The following is an 18,377-nucleotide window of genomic DNA, read 5'->3' as shown; positions in this document are numbered from 1 at the left end:
AACGGAGGCTCTGATTTATGGTGCTGCCCAGCTCACTGAATTTGAATGTGGTGAAGATGGTCATGTTGACAGCAGTAGTTGTGCATCGCTGATGACTAGGGTGTTATCTGTTAATAAGTCAGCAGAAAATGGCTGCTGCATGATGACCTCCTCTCTCCACCAGGTGGCAGAAATGGAGTGTGGCACCACAGACAATGGCCAGAACTCAGCAGATTTGTGCTTTGCTGTTACAGGGCAAAACTGCATCTTTTAATGGTGCATTCATACTACTCACAAAAGCAGTATTGAATAGGAGTGCAAATGTTGTTTGGGGAACTTTGCCTATTCAAATCCCACAACCAGCATGCATCCTGTGTGTGAGGACTTGTCACAAACTCTGTACAAATGCCCTGATTCATATCCAAGATATTCAAATATTTTCTAGATCAAGGAGACAAGGAAATATTTACACTTAAACCAGAATCAGACAATTGTAACTTTTTTTCTTTAAAGAACGCTCAAACCAATACATTGACAACTAATATAGTTGGCAATTGTTGCTTAACATGGAAGCAATTTGTTCACTAACTGTAAATTCTGACAGCAAGTTTCTTTCAGTTGCAAGTTGCTAAGTAAAAGGGTTCAAATTTGAACCTCTTGCAAAGAGGCAAGTCTGAAAACTAGGGTTCACATCTCAGAATTCAGATAAGGAATCAGCTTTATTGGTCAAGTATTACAGCAGCCACAGTGCCAAGAACAAACATACAAGAAGATGCATGGATGGCTAAAACAAGGACAACACAGCTAAATAAATAGTAATTATATACATTTAAGTAGGAGAAAAACCTGTCTTATGTAAACTGGCAGCATGACTTGATTAACGGCGACCCTGAGCTGCTGGGCAGTTCCGTCTGTCATTGTCACTACCAGACAGGACAGCAGTATGTTGTCATCCTGTGGCGCTGGTAGCTGAACAGGGATCTTTGTTCCTGAAGGTGCCTGGGCGGGAGGCACTGATGATGGCACCGCTGAATACCTCCATTTAGAGATCTGTTGCCCCCCACCTACAACGGTGACAGAGGTCGTGCTCGCTTTTCTCTGTGGCGTTATGTCAGCCGTCTAGAATGACCTGTGTGCTTTCTTTTCCATATCTGAGTTCACCTTTGAATGCTTTCCTGCTGCTCCTTTATAATTTTTTGATGTAGTAGAGTATCACCATGGGCATCAGCACCTAGTTGATCAAATACACATGCAACTAGTCATATACAGCAGTGAAATAAGAGTTGCAAGCTGCCTATCTGTTCTTCAGAATGAGGTTAAGGAGGACGCTCCATGTTAAGTAGAACTTTTTGCCCTACTAAAGGAAGCAATTGTGATATAGCGAGGTGAGGGTGGGGAGATTTTACCCTCCAGTTTTGCATTTTTGACTAAACCTCTGTCCGCATGTCACTGTTTGGATACAGTACGACAGTCAATAGGGCATTGTGGAGCAGAGAGGACAGAGACTGATACTTTATCTCATTCGTTCAGTGGCTGGTCTAAATAGGACCCTCTTTAAAGGGGAGTATAGGGCTCTGAGTCCTCTTCACAATGAATCTTTGTCAAGAACACGGTGTCCTATAGCGCAGATGTACTATGAAGTCGCATGGGCTTGGCCTGTTTTCCAATGTGACATGGTGAGTCAGGGACTACACTGTCCTGTGGATGAGTGGGCATACACCAAGTTTTCTCCTTTACATTTCCTGGGTGGTTTCTTAAATAAAAGGCCATCCTATGCGTTGTCTCTCCAATGCACATTCAATTCTTGCATTTTATTAATCCATTTTCTGGCATCTTTTCCTGATTCCACCTCAGAAATAAACCAGAAAGAGTTGGAGAGAGAGACGGGTATGACTTCTGGTGTTGCATGCAGGACCACCAAGGCGCTCTACATGTATAAATCTTTACTGCTGCTGCTGTTGGTGCACCCTAATGCAAATATTTGGACCGTTTTCAGTGTGATAAATCCCATTGGGAGCAAAAGGGATATAGGGATATATATATCAGAATATAAACAGAAAAAAAGATTTGGTAAAGCCTTATTTGCTGCAATTGATTTCATCTCAAACAGCGATACAAGTCTGGTAACTGTTCCCATGCAGTATGATGTGCACAGTGATATTGATACATTAGATTTGCATAATGCTGCCAAAAGTGATACCAAACAGGTTTTCTGTCTCACGCCAGTCTTTGTGCATTGACTGCAGGAGTTGCGGTTTAAGAAAGTCACACGAACATATATGTGAGTGACCAATTTTGTCCATTGAGCAACAAGATGCTGCTGGTTGTAAAATCAACGTTTGGTGATCTTGAGCGTTCAAGAGATCAACATGAATACAGTGTACATGATCAGTAATAACTGGCACGTCACGGTGTATGTGGTTGTTCTGTGCTGCCCGTCCCGAGAGAGGCTGTCTGTAGGTTGTGGAATGTTCTTTTTTAATTTAAGCCTGAGCAACAACATTCCCGTCTTTAGCCATGCCAATGATGGTGCTCCAGAGGCCTTTGAAGAAAATAGAGGGCTAGTGTGAAAGCTTGCAGCCCCTTCCAGCTGACCCATCGACCACGGCGACATCAAAAGCTTCCTCCAATTAGTGTTAACAAATATGCAGCTCCTGGTCCGCAGGCCGGCTGGAAAGCTGCTGCGTGAACTCACATCGTACAGTAAAATTATCATCACTGGAGTGGGACTTACAGTAGATGACAGTCAATTTTGGCCGATGGTTAGTAAGTCAATTCTTCCATTTTTCTTCCAAAAAGTTTATCTTTTGGTTGTTGATGTAACTATTCTCGACTGTCACAACTTTGGGGTTTTGGGTTAATCTCCACTTGCAGGTGTTCAAGCCGGAGCTTTGAGGAAGTGCACGAGACGTGATTCATCTTCCTCTTTGTTTTACATCCGGTCTCCACTCTTTGTGCCTCACACACACATATACAGGACACACTTGAGCACTGACCAATGAAAACACTCCAATGTACTCACTCAAACCACAGTACAGTACAGGATTATCGTGATTACAGGCAATTTTTTATCGCAAGGACACCTTAAAAGTCGTTCTACCACCATGTCTCTAGTTCAGATGCATTTATTCGGTTTTTTTTTTGTTTTTTCTTATGTACCATGGGTCTGATCGAGTAAGATATTAACGTTTTGATGATCTGAGTAAATGTTTATAATTTTTTATTAACTTTTTGATTGAGGTAAGTAGCACACATATGGATTTAGTTAAGGATATGAGTAAAATGTTTCTGATATACTCTGTATGATGAGTAAAAGGATTAAAGGTAATTACTGCATATGTGAAAAAAAGCAGTATAAAGCCATTTGTGGCTTCAGAGGAAGCTGCATGGAATACAGCCTTTACCAGTTGAGCCCGTTAACACGTTAAATTGCATAACACATTAAAGTTACACTATGTAACATTTCTGCATCAAAATGTCTAAAAACTACAAAACTTTTGTTGTATGTTCTGTTGTGTCACCTACTTACACAATCCTACACATTTCCACACATGCCCCTCCCCCCCATGATCCCATGCTACCTAACCTGCGTTTTTTGTTTTCATTTGATTTAAAGATCCCTTGTGGCAGAATTGAGATAATGTGCCTTTGTCATAAATGTTGAAGGTATTTAGTATAAATCAAAGTATTGGACTCATGGGATCCGCATTGCAGTGTACCCTGAGAAGGACATTAAAAATGTGTGCCAAATGTTACAACAATCCTCCCAATAGTTGTTGAGAGATTTCACTCATAGTCCAGACATCACCACCTTGATTTAATCAGGTGATCAATGGGATCAGGATTCCTTTTTGCAAAAAGAGACAGAACAGTGCAGCAGTGAAAGAGAAAACCTCCTTCTTCTACCACAATGAGTTCAACTGAAATCACAATTTACTTACATTTGTTTTACACAATGCGCCGGGGACAAAGACAGACTTCCCAACTGCCATTAAGTTGCAACCCAATTTCATGATGAAAGTAAAAGATGGTTCCTCCCTCTCACACAGGAACACCCTTGTGTAACTTGTGTTTCTTTGAAATAGGGGTTATTTAGAAGAATTCAACAAGCAACACCAATAAATTACTTGGCACCCCCCATTGACATCCCAATGGTCCCAGCACCTGGATCCCCAGGACCCCAAACAACCAAAGAAAAGTGATCAGTGGTCCTACAGCCGCTACTCAAACATCTTTAAGTTCACAGTTCACTTACTCTTACTTTTGTCCTGTTGTTCTGAGTTGTTAAAACTGTCTGCAGGGTTAAACCTCAGTAAAAACTTACTCACAGGCAGTATACGACAGGTAGGCCTCCACTGGCAGGTCACAGACGCCATGGCACACCGATTTAACAACTAAGCTCATTATCTTGATAAGTCTGACTCCATATCAGTTGCGCCTTGTGTTAAACAAAGAGGATGGTCAAAAGAGATAAACCCTCTTAAGCTTTGCTTCTGTGCTGGTGAGTGTACCCCTCGCGAAACACAATGCTGAGCAGATATAGTTTCTGCAAGGCTTTTTTTTTTTTGGCTTTGTCCTGAGCAGAATTGTAAAGAACAACAGGAAGGTATTTGTTTTGTGATGCGATGCACTTTTTTGTCTTTTCGGGCCAACTTAAAGCTCTCAACAATGTCTTTGCGGTGAACTTGGCCATATCAGTCTCAGCCGTGAAAAGACACACAATATTTGACGGAGACGCTTTACATAAACGGTGTGAAATGTGACACTGAGTCGGGAACATGTTAAGTTTCCACGCCAAATGACAAAAGATTATCGGAGAGAGTTGAGTCATATTTCGTCTGAGATGTTGTGCAAGTGCTATAACGCGTCTGTCTTTTATATTTATATGAGCTCTCCTCACATCGCATCACAGGAAGACAGAGCGTACTCTTGCTCTCGACTGATTGAACGTGTACACAGTTACCACATTCAAAGCGGCTTGAGCACATATGTTTTCTTTACCGTTTAGCTGTGTAACTGATCCTCACATGTCGACACTGGACACTATTGTTGGGTGACTTGATGCAGATTTTCACATAGATGTTCGATGCTGATTAAGGCCAAACACAAAAACAGCTGATCTAGGACAGATTTTCAGAGACAACGCCATTGTCAAGATGTTTATTTACAAATGCCTTTCTATGTACATTTTTAGATTTTTTTTTCACATATGTACATCACCGAGACGCAATCATCACCCGCTACTCCCCAAATATTCAGCTTTATAATCATTGTATAGTCCTTTTTTAATATCTTCATCTGATGCTTTAAATTAAATAGAAGAGCCCCGCATTTGCCCTGTACTTGGGGACAGTTAAATTAACATATACTCAGATACTCGTACCAGCATTAGTTTTAGTTCACAGTGTCATCAGTAAACCCTCTGCCGAACCCATGTCAAGTATATCAGCACATTCAAATCCAACAACAGCATACAATTAACATTTTCTTTTCTAACAAGTTTCCAGTAGTTTTAGAGCAGTAGAAGTCCAGATCAAGTCAGTCACAAAAAGAAAAAAAAAAGAGCAAGAAGAGTGCAAGGACCTCTACGATACAAAAAGTAATTAAAATCTTATCAGGGTTACAGTAGAAATGAGTTTTAACCAAATCACTGAGGTAGAGAGGGTTGTTTCTTTCTCTTACTTGGAGCCATTTTGAAGCCACTACAGCATACTGGTTCAAGTGAAAGCAATGGTGTAACACTTAGTACAAAACCCAAAATGCTTAGATTACTACAGGTGTGCGTGACTGCTAAGACCCAACTAAGCCAAGCATGATTTTCCTCCGGCCAACCTGAAAGCACGGTATGCTACAGCAAATTAAACAGAGTTATTGTTTTGTCCTCGCAGAAGACTTGATGTTTGAGTCTCGTTCCCGACTCGTCGAATACTGACGCTTTGGGACTGGAGGTCGGATCGGTCGCTATACCAAAGCGTCAGTTTTTGACGAGTTGGGAATGAGACTCATAAATCATCTTTCTTACAAGGTGGACCATTAACATAAATCTTTGAAGTGTATTCACATTAATGGGCTTGCGATCATCGGCAGTTGGGTGCCAGCTCACTGCCACGAGGCTCCTTGGTCCCTGGCCAATGAAAACTTCGAACCAGCAGAAACTAATATGTAGGTGTTGGCCACGCGACGCCTTTATTTGTTATTCCTGTTATTGTCTCTGAATCTGCGTGCTGACAGTGCGAGTCCTTCACAATGCCAATATAAATACACAATTCTAAGTCAGCAACCTTTAAAAAACTCTATATAATTTACTTTACTTGCTCCCCCAAAAATTGCATTGCTGCACAGAAACTGCAAATTCAAATATTGTCCAACTGTCCCTCTCCACGTAACGGAGAGTTATACACAGGTATCCACCGAGGTGCAGCTCCTGGTGCCGTCCATACCTGGTGTTACTCATCAAGCTATAGGATCTCCACTTTCTGTGAGCAGACCAGGTTGCTGTTCACCAGATTCCACATGTCCATGAGGTCCGACGGGAGCAGCTTGTGCACCACGATCATGCTCCTAAAGAGACAGGGTTCTCGGTTCATCTTACTGTTCTTGTTTTTCACCAAGCCAAACGTCTTAAAGGCGTTGTGTTTTATAGGAGTGACCTGAAGCACCTCCAGACACATGCCCAAGAACACATCGTCGATGGGGTAGAGCTCCAGGGTGTCCGCCACCCAGTAAAGCCTCCTCGCCAGAGGTCCGTCCATCAGAAAACCGCCGCCGCCTGCATATGGAGGGTAGAGTGTCTTGTTGTACAAAGCCTGGGGGATGTAGTATTTGTTCTCCTTTTTACGGATGGGCCTAGCCTTGAAAATCACGTCCCCCACGAACAGGTTCTCTACATGCTTGGTGCTTTCTAGATACTCGAAGATGTTCTCGACACTGACAAAGACGTCATCGTCCCCCTTGAAGATGTACCGTACGCTGGGGCAGTAAGTGTGGAACCATTTGAGGAAGTGAGTTTCTTTCAGCGTGAGGTTGAAGAAGCTATCCAGGAAGTCCCACTGGAGGATATCCCCGTAGATCTGGTCCTCGTACTCAACCAGCTTCTGATGGTTCATTCTCTCCTCCTCACTGGGGGGTTTAGCGAGAAGGAAAAGGAGCTTGACCCTCTTGCCATCAACCACCTGCTCTTTGCCCCAGGTTTTGCGGATGACCTCCCTGCGGTCATGCTGCGTGGCCACAGATTTTATCACCATGAGCAAATATACGTCCCCTGCGCACTTCCCCGGGTGGTTGAGGATCATTGGGAAGTAGCGGCAGTGCCGATAAAGCATGAACTGTTTGAAATTTTGCTCCAGGCCCACAAACCAATCCTGACTTGACAGGTTGAGGTTGGCGGTACAGTTGGTGCTGGTCACGTCCCAGACTCTGGGGCTGCTCTCCTCTGTGATGGCGCTGGGCTGCTTTGTGGCGGCCTGAGGTTTAGGCACCGGCAGGTGCTTGCCAACCTTCCAGAAGCTTTTTATCCCCTGGTAAAAGTCATTCCTCAGCCCGGGCTCCACTCCCGCAGAGGCATCCATGCGAGCCTGCCTCTGGAGTTCGAAGGGAGCCCCCATGTTGATGTTCCCTCTCTGGACAACAGTCAGCGCCACCACGGCCAGGAAAAACATGAAGCACACCCTCTTGTACACCCTCCAGCGATCTCTGCTGTACATCCTGGGTGAAGTCAAAGATCAACATGTCAGTATGAGATACAGCTACCTATGCTTTTTATTTATTTTTTGTCTATTTTCTGTTTTTGAACTGTAATTTAACTATATACATCTAGTAGACCGGGCGATATTGGCATATCACGTATATGAAATATGAAAACTTTTTTTTTTATGTTTAAAAGAACACAGTACAGGAAACAATGCTTAGGTGATTCAAGGTAGAAGGTACATTTATCGTAATATCTTAAAGAAGGGTTTAAAAAAAGCAATAATGTTTGAGTCCTTTTAGGTACCTGTGATGTTCTGTGCAGCTTTAATTACCTGCTGTAGCGCCTTCCTGTTCTTGGTGCTACAGCAGGTGATGTTTCCAGTCAGGAAACTTTTTCTATTGCTCCCCTGTAAGAGCTCTTGGAATTCATAACTTATTAAACTCAAATGTTTGCTGAAGGTCACAGTTTCAGTTCCCTGATGAATATCCTGCCCTCCAGTATCTGATTTTGTCGCAAGCGTTTGATAGCCACATTTGAGGGATCACAGCAAAATAACAATTTGCACATTAATGTCCAAATGATTTACTCCCTAACATCAGTATCTGCATCGTGCGCAAAAACTACAGAAATCATTCAGGCTCGAATGACCTGAGATGGAGACTAACACACCCAGAATACGTTTTTCAACTACACCATTGTCATTAATCAGTTCTAAAAGATATGGAATTATAACCATTTTAAGTATAATAATAACTAACTATAAACTTGATTCAAACAGCAGTTTTTAAAACATGATCATGAAGTGCTCTGAACTGCGATTAAAGCATTTTGGGACGAAGACGCAGTATGTAAAAAATAAAGGCAAACAATGTACAAAAACCCATAAATGATCCCTCAGAGGTTTAACCGCCAGTCACATCAGAAGAGAACACTTTCGGTGTCATCCCAGAACCAATAAAACAAAGCAGGAACAGATGATATGTTCCCACATGTTAAAAAGACCTCAAGAGATACTCTTGCAATTTTAACCAGCCAGCAAAGCAAAGAACAGCCGAAGGGGACGGCTGCCACGATACTATCATCACATTCTACTTTCTCTGAAGCTGTATCGCACACAAAGGAAACGACAGACTGCAATCTAAAATGTGAAGTAATTCGTCTCTCTGTGTGTTTCAGTTTACACCAGTTTTGTTTGTTTTGTTTTGCTCTCTGTAAAACAACTCACAGGCAGCAGAGATAAGTTGCGCTTGTCACTTTATTTATTTTTTTTTTTTTTAAATCTGAGCAGTGTCACTTCTGAGGCAACATGTGGAATGTACTTGGGGAAAGTGAAGTAAGCCCTCCTGGAGCGTTTCATGCCAGGGCTCGTACCTACATCCACGACCCCAGAGACACTCCCATGTGGGCCCCTTGAGGTACAGAGCCTCACCAACTTTGGATAAGCCAACACACCGAAATGCAGATCATGAATCAGAGAAAATCACTTTTATCGATAATGAAATGTAAGGTTTTTTTTTTTTTTTTTTAATTTTATTTTATTTTTCCCCCTTTAAACAAGCTGTCCAATTTCGGTGAAAGCCTATATTGCTCTGATGAAAACATTTTCTGCAGTTAAAATCTTGACGAGTAAACTTCCAAGAGTTTTGAGATCGGGAGTTCGAGACTCGTGGGCGGCAAACACGCTGAGATTCAACCACAGCAGACAAACAAGTCAGATAAGCATCCAGCACAGGCGTGAACCTGTCACTCATCAATGAAATGTCGCAAAAGAAGATGGCACTTACGTTTTCCCTTGAGGTTTTTTTATTTTTATTTTTTTTCGCGTTTCGATTCGAGATGATACCCCCAATAGAAAATGCAGATAAAGCCCAGAAAGAAAAAAAAAGTGGGAGGTGGTTCAGTTTATGTCTCGCCGGCTTAAAACGATACAGAAATAAAAATGAGTATAATCCTTTGGATCGGCCGGAGAGTTTGGAGGTGGCTCTGCTTGGAGGTGCAGATGTGCGCTGTGTGGTGCGCTGCTGCTCAGCTCTGCGCTCACGCCGTCACTGAGAGGCGCGCTTTAAAGGCTCGGATGGACACACACACACACACACACACACACACAGGACGGAGTCCGACCGTCTTGTACACACACCCCCATACGTATGATGCGCCATCGTCATTACCATGAACCTCCCCAGACGGTGCAGTTATTGGATCTCTTTTGGTTTCTTCGACATAACTGAAGTTCGCGGGATGAGAAACCCAAACACGCGGCCGGACCTAACGTCGCGTCACTGCTATTTACTTTCTTTATGTTCTGCCTCCAGAGTCACCTGCGATCAAGGGCCCACCTGTGTTAACGCATTGTCCTGCACAAACATATTTAATGTAACTTTAATCTCCCTACCTGCTCGTCAAAACCTTCACTACTCTGCCATGAATATCTATCCAAAGGAAATGTTCTGGCAATGAATCTGTAGTGCAAATAAAAGTCACTTAAGTGAATATGTCCAGATCTGATGATCTGAATCAGTGTTTCCTGTTTCATGTTTTTGTCAATAAAGTATGTTTCATTAGAAGTGCACTCAATTGGCTCTGATAAAGCATGCGATCTGAAAAATAACTGCTAACTTATCAGATTGAAGTGGTGCCACATTTTCCACCAAAATGCAGCGGAGTGGACGTATAAAGTAGCAGAGAAATGGAAATACACAAGCAGAGTACAAGTACCTCAAAATTGGACCTAAGGTGTGTACTTGAGTAACTGCACTTACTTACATTCCATCACTGCACAATACTGACCTCACTGTCCTCAGTGACAGTCTAAACACTGCATTTAGCTTTCTAATGCACATCTTATATTCTTCTGCTATTCGTGCTGACATCTCCTTTTGATAAATTACTGCAAAGTTACTTCAGTGAGAGTGTAAGTGGAGAAAAAGTATGATGAGGCAGAAATCAAAGGGAAGTATTTGCACTCAGTAGCTGAGTGAATTTCTTTGATTTCTTTTACCATTGAAAAGTTACGCGACTGCTGCAGATACCTGCACACTGACTGATAAGACGAGAGGAAACCCTTCATGTTTTCATGCATGTGCGCGAGCTGAATAAAAAGCTTTTGAAGAATCAAAGAAAAAACAATCAGATAAAACTAGTGTGACATCACGGAGACACCCAAGATATCATCTATCACACTCACAGCGCAAAAACAATACGACTGAAGTATTTGCCTAACAGGCAGTAACTTTTACTTTATTTATGAGTGCTTCACTCCTATTGTTTGTTGCTATGACTGTACTGCACTGTACTGTACTGTATGACTATAGTATAGAAGTAGTATAGAAAAGTGTAGGTTGACGTTTGTGCAGCTGACAGATGGAGGAGACTAAAACAGAGCAAACAGGAGATTTAGGCCTCACTGCAAAACGTGACATCACGCTCCGATGGCCAATCACACAAGCCCGCCATCAGACCGTATCGCTGTTCAAGCCTTTAACATTGAATATAGTTATAAGATGACTATGATTATTATCAATAAGGATAATCTTTATTTCCATCACTTATCATACGTTGTACAACATGACAAAACCGGTCACCTGGGTTAAAGCCATGGACAGCCAATGTGTCAACTCTAGATTTAAGTCAGTACCTCGGTCAAGGGCACTAATAAGTTTAATGTACATGTTTTGATACGGGGGGACTGGACGCAGAAAAGTCCCGCCACAGCTGTGATTCTAACCCAGGTCCTTGTGAGGCTAAGGCTAACCACAGCGCCACTGTGCTGCCATATAAATACTTAGCCTACTACTACTAATAGTCATAGTGAAAGTTGTTGCGGATGGAGACAGCCTCCCAGGAAGAGTCGCTGCTTCCAAAGCCGCCCCAAGAGCTACACATTGTTTTTCTTGGCAGACTTCATAGACTACGCAACGCGCCTTCACACTCCTGTGCTTATCACTGCAGCACCTTATCAGTCCGCACGAGGCTTAAATGCTTTTAGACTAGCATTCATCAGATAATCAGAAACTTAAATCCTAATGAACAATAATGTTGCAGATCGATAAGAAGGCGATTTTTTTTTTGGTACACATTTGCTTTATGAACTTTCCAAGCAGGGAGTGTTGTAGTGTTAGGGTCAGATGTGGTTGCCGGCTAGAGATCTGACAGCTCATCGACTAAATGAATTCAACTTTTAAGGTCCAAGTTTGAATTTCTCAAAAGCTACATAGAGGTCCACGAAGTGACTGAGCCACCTCGAATCAAGAGCTCTGTTCATTAAGCGCTCCACAACAGAACCGAACATGGCGTTAAACAATACCCGAAAGAGGAACTATAAAAAGGAGGAAGTGGTGTCAACATTCAAGTCTGTCGTCTTTATATTTGCACAATGAAAAGTTGAGGACATGGGACGACAAATGTCTTAGTTTTATGCAAACATTATGCAACCTAATGCGCTCGGATAAGTTTACACGCGGAGGAACTAACGTGGAAGAACTAACAGAGTAAACAGTGATCTGAGCAACTGATTAAATATCATTCATCCTATGTGGTGGATGTCCTGGTATGTTACTGACGTCAGAGACAGGTCCTGGTGTTAATGAGTGGTTAAAGTGCAAACACAGGTTGTTGGGTTTTTTTTGTTTTGTTTTTTTATAAGAAGCCCAGCCTTTAACAACCATTGTGTGACTAAGGATTTCATATGACAGCCCATAAAAGTGTCCCTTCAGTGGACTAGCTTCTGTGGATGAAAGGTTCGCGCTTTTGATAAAAGCACTCCTTCGACATGACTCCGTTTTCAGTGACGCAGTGTGAGAAATCATGAAAGACACCGTATCGGCACAAGATGACATACATGGACATAAAACAAATTTTATGACGAGGAAGAGCTCGATTTGATTTTTACTCTCAAGGTCTCTCAGGCATCAAAACAAAATGACGACTGGCGGTGATAACTGCGATGCTAATCGCTGTCCCCGCCACAACCGCACTTAACCCCTGCCGCGGCAAACTGCCCCTCCACCTCTTTACGGCCTGCGGAAAGAACAACAAAACGTCTATCTGTGCTTCAAAACAGGATTTTTTTTTCAATCCGAACACAGCTGTGATCCAAAAATCGCTCCTTCCTCTCCTTCTCTCTCTCCATTTCCTGGATCCAACCAGTCATCCTTCTCAGGGCCATGTGCATCCTGTTGCCTGCTGGCCCTGTTTTTTCCCGTTTAGAGTTTTAGATTTTTTTTTTTTTTCCTCTCTGTGGATTCAGGCTCTGCAAGTGCTGCAAGAGGAGCAAAGTGGTGATGGACACGACTGTCCCTCATATCTCACTTGGCTGGAAAGGCAGCGCTCGAGACACTTATGAGCGCGGTGACTCATTGTAGCCGGTGGCTGGTGTCAGGATGTGACCCAGTAACTGCAATTTTGTTGATTTTCATGTTTAAAGATATAATATGAAACATTCCAGGCCTTGAAACCGAAAGAGATAGATACAACCTCGATATTCTGTTGAGCTGTGTTCTTAAATCCCCTGAAATGATGATGTTTAAACCATCTGTCGTTTCATTCAAGGTGATGATCATCCAACTCTGCACTTGCATTTCAGCTTTCAGGAGAGTTTCAGCATCTTTCAGCTCACTGTTCTGGATTTAATGGCCTGTGACTTTAACATGTAATTCACCGTCACTGCTCCCATCAGTAGTGTTTCCCCCCTCCAAAAAGAACTTTTTAAAAAATCCTCTGTACAAAACCCACTTAGCACCAAACAGCAGAACAAGCCGGCTGTGAACATAGTAATCAGATATTTTTTGGAAGGGTGGGCTGTGCCGGTCAGAAAAAAAAAAATGTAAAAATCCTGTTAATAAGAAATACCTCCTCAAGCTCTAGACTAAACTAAAGACACTAAGGACACAGTTACTTTTTTTTTCTTTACCTCTAGTCTTGTTTTTAATTTTGTAGCAGTTAACTTAAATGTTTTTTCACACAGGTATTTTAAGTTAACTCTAATGACTTTGGTCTGCCTGATGTCACAATAGGTTACCCGGAACATCTTTATTAGCTGATAACAAACCACTGCTGCACTCTCACCTTGTTATAATGGTTAATAGAGAGGCAACATGATTGGAGCTTAAAAATCTAATGATAATAATGATAACAACAACAACACTAATAATAATAATAATAATAATAATAATAATAATAATAATAATAATAATAATAATAATCCTCCATGTTGCAGGTTTCCATCATTGCAAAAAAAATTCTCAGAACAAGAGTGTAAGGATCAAGACCAGGATGGGTTAATAATTACAAAACATTTTTTTTCCCTTTTAGAGGAAACCGCTCAGTCTTATGACAAAAGCTCCGGCATGCTGGGTAATGCCGGCAGAGTTGTGAAATCCTTCTCCTCTGCAGGTGAAATCACACAACTTGACCCACCCTCAGTCAAACTGTCCTACCCACCTTCACCTACTGGTAATGGTCTTTTTCACCTTTTGTTCTTGTTTACGCAGGCACGAGGAAGTCAAGGTGAGCTGGGAGGCTTGGGGCTGGGGGTGGTGAGAAAAGATAAGAAAATAAGAAAAGCTGCTACTTTCGGCTCAGAGGAAGTCTGCGCTGATCCCTTGTTGGGTTTAACACACCTGGGAGGACTTGGGGGAGGATTACCTTTGGTCCGTCTGACTATTGTCAACTGTCTGTCTGTAGTGAACGAGCATCAATAAGTTCACCTGTCCCTGTGAGGGGCCCGGGCTGCTAACTCCTCGGTCACCATGAAAGAATTTACTGCTTGGGGAAAAAAAAAAATAAAACATGTCTTGAGGGGATCTCTTTCTTCCCCCCTCTCTCTTTTCCACTCAAACGTCAACTGCGGATGTTCCTCTCTGAAAGGGCTGCCAGAACAAAGGCGACGTGATCAAGCTGAGTTCTGAATGCTGTCAGCCGTGGCCATAGGTAAACACCTGTCCCCCCTCTAACCACCCGGAGGCTCCATATGGGTTCAGAAAACAAGACAAAAAAAACAGGTCACTAACACCCGACCACAGAGGAAAATCTAACATAGGACTCTACTAAGATTTTGGCAGCGCTGACGCAGCCTCCTGTTTTGTTTCAAATACATCACCGATTAGGGCTAGCACACTTAAAGGCAAGGTCACGAGAATAATAATAATAATGAATGACTGACATGATGTTATTTTGGGAAACCTGGCATGTTCATTGTGTGATCAGCAGCATATTTCAGCATCAGGAAGAACTCTGATCATCGTCAGCAGAGGTATTTGCTGTCTCCAAGGTCAAGTATTGGCCCGCATCCGACGCATTGTGGAAAGTTTCATAAAACAAAAAACAGATACGGCAGAACCAGAGATGTCTTCTTTTATATTTCACACATTCGTCTTACTTTACAAAAGAAAGAAAAAAACACAAAAGGCTCCATACTGCTTTGTTTTTTACATTCAGTAGTACTGTCCTAGACCCATAAACACATATTACCAGTAGAGATGGTTTTTATGTTGATTCTTGTCAATCTTTTATCCTGATTCCTGATCAGTATTCTTTGTTGAAAAAAGTATAATCTACACAGGTTTTCAGCATCAATGCAGCCATTTAGTTAACAAGGACAGCTCCAGGGATTTTTTTCCCACTTTCTTTTACATTGCAAGGTTAGGATGTTTACAGTAAAACTGTGGGGCTTTTATCTATACCTGGGTCAAATCTGGATCAAGCAGATTTAAATGTTTCATTTCATATCGGATCCGGCTTGACATAAATAAAGGAGTGTTTCTTCCTGGTTGGCACGGCTCCTTCTTATCGCAAGTTCTTGTTGAGTTTAACAGGTAAACATTAATGAAAGGAACTGATGAACAAATGATCAATTAAAAGTCTCAGCTGGAACCCAGCTGAATGTGATACAGTTAAAAGCTCCAGAGCAAGCAAGTAAATGGCCCTTAACTTGAGATTGTTTACTGTTTGTCGTCAAAGACGTGTAAAGGATTAACTGTCGAGCCCAATTCCAGACGAGTCCCCCCCGGCGCATGTAGAAACAGCTCAGCGGAAAGCAGCTAACGTGGCTCGCTGTTAAACTGATGCAGCTGTCATCCAGTGGCAGTGATTAATCGTTCATCCTCTTCCTGTTCAACAGCCTCAGCCTGGCGTTCACCGCGTCCCACCAAATGCGCCGGCCCTCAGTTTTGGATTGGCTCGAGTGCACACACACTATGTGCGTCCGCTATGTGTGTGTGTGTGTGTGTGTGTGTGTGTGTGTGTGTGTGTGTGCATGTGTGTGTGTCTAACTAAAGGTTAAGAGATAGTTTGTGAGGACATTCCTGAGAAGGTCAGAAATGTAAAAGTGAATTTCAAACAGTCACTCTTTACTCTGTTTGACCAGTGGCCCCTTAACCTTTAACGCCAGGCTTATAAAAATATCTAAAGCGTGGACAAGAGAGCCTTCTGTCAACATGCAATGATAGTTGTTTTTTTTTTGAATGAGGGTCTTTATTCTTTTCCCGAGGTTGGTGCCCTTACTAAACTACCAAACATGGCCTCAGAGTCAAGAGACACAGCTTCAAAAGGGGGCTTCTATCTATCGACTCTAAAGGACCGGTCAAGAGGAAACAGAAGGTTCAGCAGACAAAGACACTGAGACGTTTTCTCTTCTTGGTTGGCGTCAGCTTTTATCAGTGCAGCACATGGCTGTGGCTGATAAACATATCTAAAAGCGGGTGCCAGTGATCCTGATGATGGGTCGGGGCACTTCAGTGGAGGATGCTCCCGCTGTTGACGATTTGACCGTCTTCTGGGGGGAAAAAAAAAGCTTCACAAACCAAGTTTGTTAGGAAATCATTCCCAGTGGGATGACAGCAGCCTCTCACCAGATAAACTGAAGCGGTATGGAGCTCTCACGTTTAACTGTATTCATGGAACCACGTGTTCACAGGCGTCATCAAAGGTGAAGGTTGACTCACCAAGTAAACTTATCTTGCTCATATCAGAAGCTGCTGAGTTGCTGATAGCTGTCTAACCTGGAGTGTTCTGCTGCTGTGGTCCTGCTTGACCTCCACTATCATCATCATCATCATCATCATCATCATCATCATCATCATCATCATCACTATAGTAATCATTAATGGGGGAAATGTTGGGTTTCTGTAAGTAATGAATAATCAAGGAGTCTGCTTTAGACCTGCTCAATTTGGAGTCACAACAAAGTGTCATGAGATGACTTTTGCAAATAAATACCAATTGATTGAACCAGTGTGATGGTGGCAAATACTCAGGTTTTAACAAGCAGAAGAACCAAAAGTACATGAAAATCTTCAGTGTGCTCCTGGATCATTACTGCTCGACCAACCAGCATGAGAGACCTAATAACCCCTTTTTTTAAAAAAAAAAAAACAAAAAAAACCAAAACAGGAATAACCAAATTATGAGCACAACACTGGAAAATGTCTTAAAAACAGATTTTGACATGGAAGCTCTTCAAGCCAGGCCTCGATATGAGGTAATCAGGGCTTTTGTTTGCCCACTTTGCCTGGTTGATAAACCACCACTGTATTGAAATACAATAGCTTCACAATTTCTCGTGATTGAGCCTTCAGATCAGATCCACCCTGGCGGAGAAATGTGTTTCCCTGCACTTTGTGTTGTAAAAGCCCCATTGCGCCAAAAACTTTCACATTGACCGTTTCCATATCTGTGAGGCCAGTTCTCCAGTTTTTATCCACGCTTTTGTTTTGATAGAGAGCAGCGGCTTCCTCTCTGTTGCCGTCGCAGCTGGCCAGTACCAGCGCGGCTGGAGCTCAGGGTTACACGGCCACCTGGCTGCAAGTGCGTCAGTCAGTCATGTGCGGCCTGTTTCCTCACATTGTGCTGCTCGCTCACTGGCAGCATTCACAATATTAATTGCTGAATATGTCATCCCCTCAGGGACCACATGTGAGGGTACGAAAGACATTTTGAATTCTCATTTTTGGAAAAGCAAAGGTATAACATTAATCATGCCTCTGTTCTATTCAAGAGACCCAGTAAGTCTTGTCAGTGTGACCAATTAGCCATCATACCAGGACCCTGCTTTGCTGGCTGAAGAAGCCAATGACGATATTTCAGACCTGTTCCCCCAGGCCACGGAAACACGAGGCACTCCTGAGGGACGGACAGGTAAATTCTCAGTCAAACCTGCAACAGGCAGGACGGTCACAGGCTGTCAAATATAGGATTACAAAAAAACAAAACAAAAAACAGAACCGTTTATTAACATTCCAGGTTTTGGAAGATGTTATTTACAACCTCAATGTGCGGTCGAGCTCATACACCCACTCCAGACAGGGTGCGTAAAAAGCTCAGCACTGTGGAGAGCTCATCTTAAGAATTGTGTATTAACATATTTTCAAATCATTTTGGGATATTAGGGCTTCCTATCTAAGTTTTAAAGATTTGAACTTAAAACAAGTCCCCACCTGTTTCAGCTGATGTTTTGTGGACCTCATTCGCCTTTCAGTCGACATTGGGGAGAGCAGATGATGACTGAATTTTCATTCTTGGATGAACTTATCCTCTAAGACGAGCTGGTAACTGGTAATATGACCAAAAAAGGATGGAAGTCAGACATTTACATTACACCATACATACCATACCTTACATTTCACTTGCACATTAAAACCTTTAGGATCAGCTTTGTATTTACTGTACGTCGGTGCCAGCTTTCTACCAAAGCAGCCGGTGAGTAATTAACACA

General features: G+C 42.5%; 1 protein-coding gene across 3 annotated transcripts; it reads right to left on the bottom strand.

Annotated features, from left to right (window-relative positions):
- Nucleotides 1-5,124: 5,124 nt before the first annotated feature.
- Nucleotides 5,125-18,214, bottom strand: b3gnt7 (UDP-GlcNAc:betaGal beta-1,3-N-acetylglucosaminyltransferase 7). 3 transcript variants are annotated; one of them, XM_037113474.1, is made up of 2 exons: nt 18,100-18,214; nt 5,125-7,683 (listed from the first exon to the last, which is right to left on the bottom strand). In XM_037113474.1, exon 2 carries the CDS (start codon nt 7,680-7,682, stop codon nt 6,438-6,440), a length of 1,245 nt encoding a protein of 414 aa, XP_036969369.1. In that variant the 5' UTR covers nt 7,683; nt 18,100-18,214; the 3' UTR covers nt 5,125-6,437. The 3 variants fall into 3 exon arrangements, with proteins under 3 accessions (XP_036969369.1, XP_036969368.1, XP_036969370.1); XM_037113473.1 differs by lacking the exon at nt 18,100-18,214 and adding an exon at nt 9,454-9,694; XM_037113475.1 differs by lacking the exon at nt 18,100-18,214 and adding an exon at nt 7,973-9,416.
- Between the last annotated feature and the right edge of the window lie 163 nt (nt 18,215-18,377).

This window comes from Acanthopagrus latus, chromosome 11, assembly GCF_904848185.1.
Source record: "Acanthopagrus latus isolate v.2019 chromosome 11, fAcaLat1.1, whole genome shotgun sequence".
Classification (NCBI taxonomy): domain Eukaryota; kingdom Metazoa; phylum Chordata; class Actinopteri; order Spariformes; family Sparidae; genus Acanthopagrus; species Acanthopagrus latus.
Note: the sequence above shows the minus strand (reverse complement) of the source record. Positions and strands in the feature narration are given on the sequence as shown.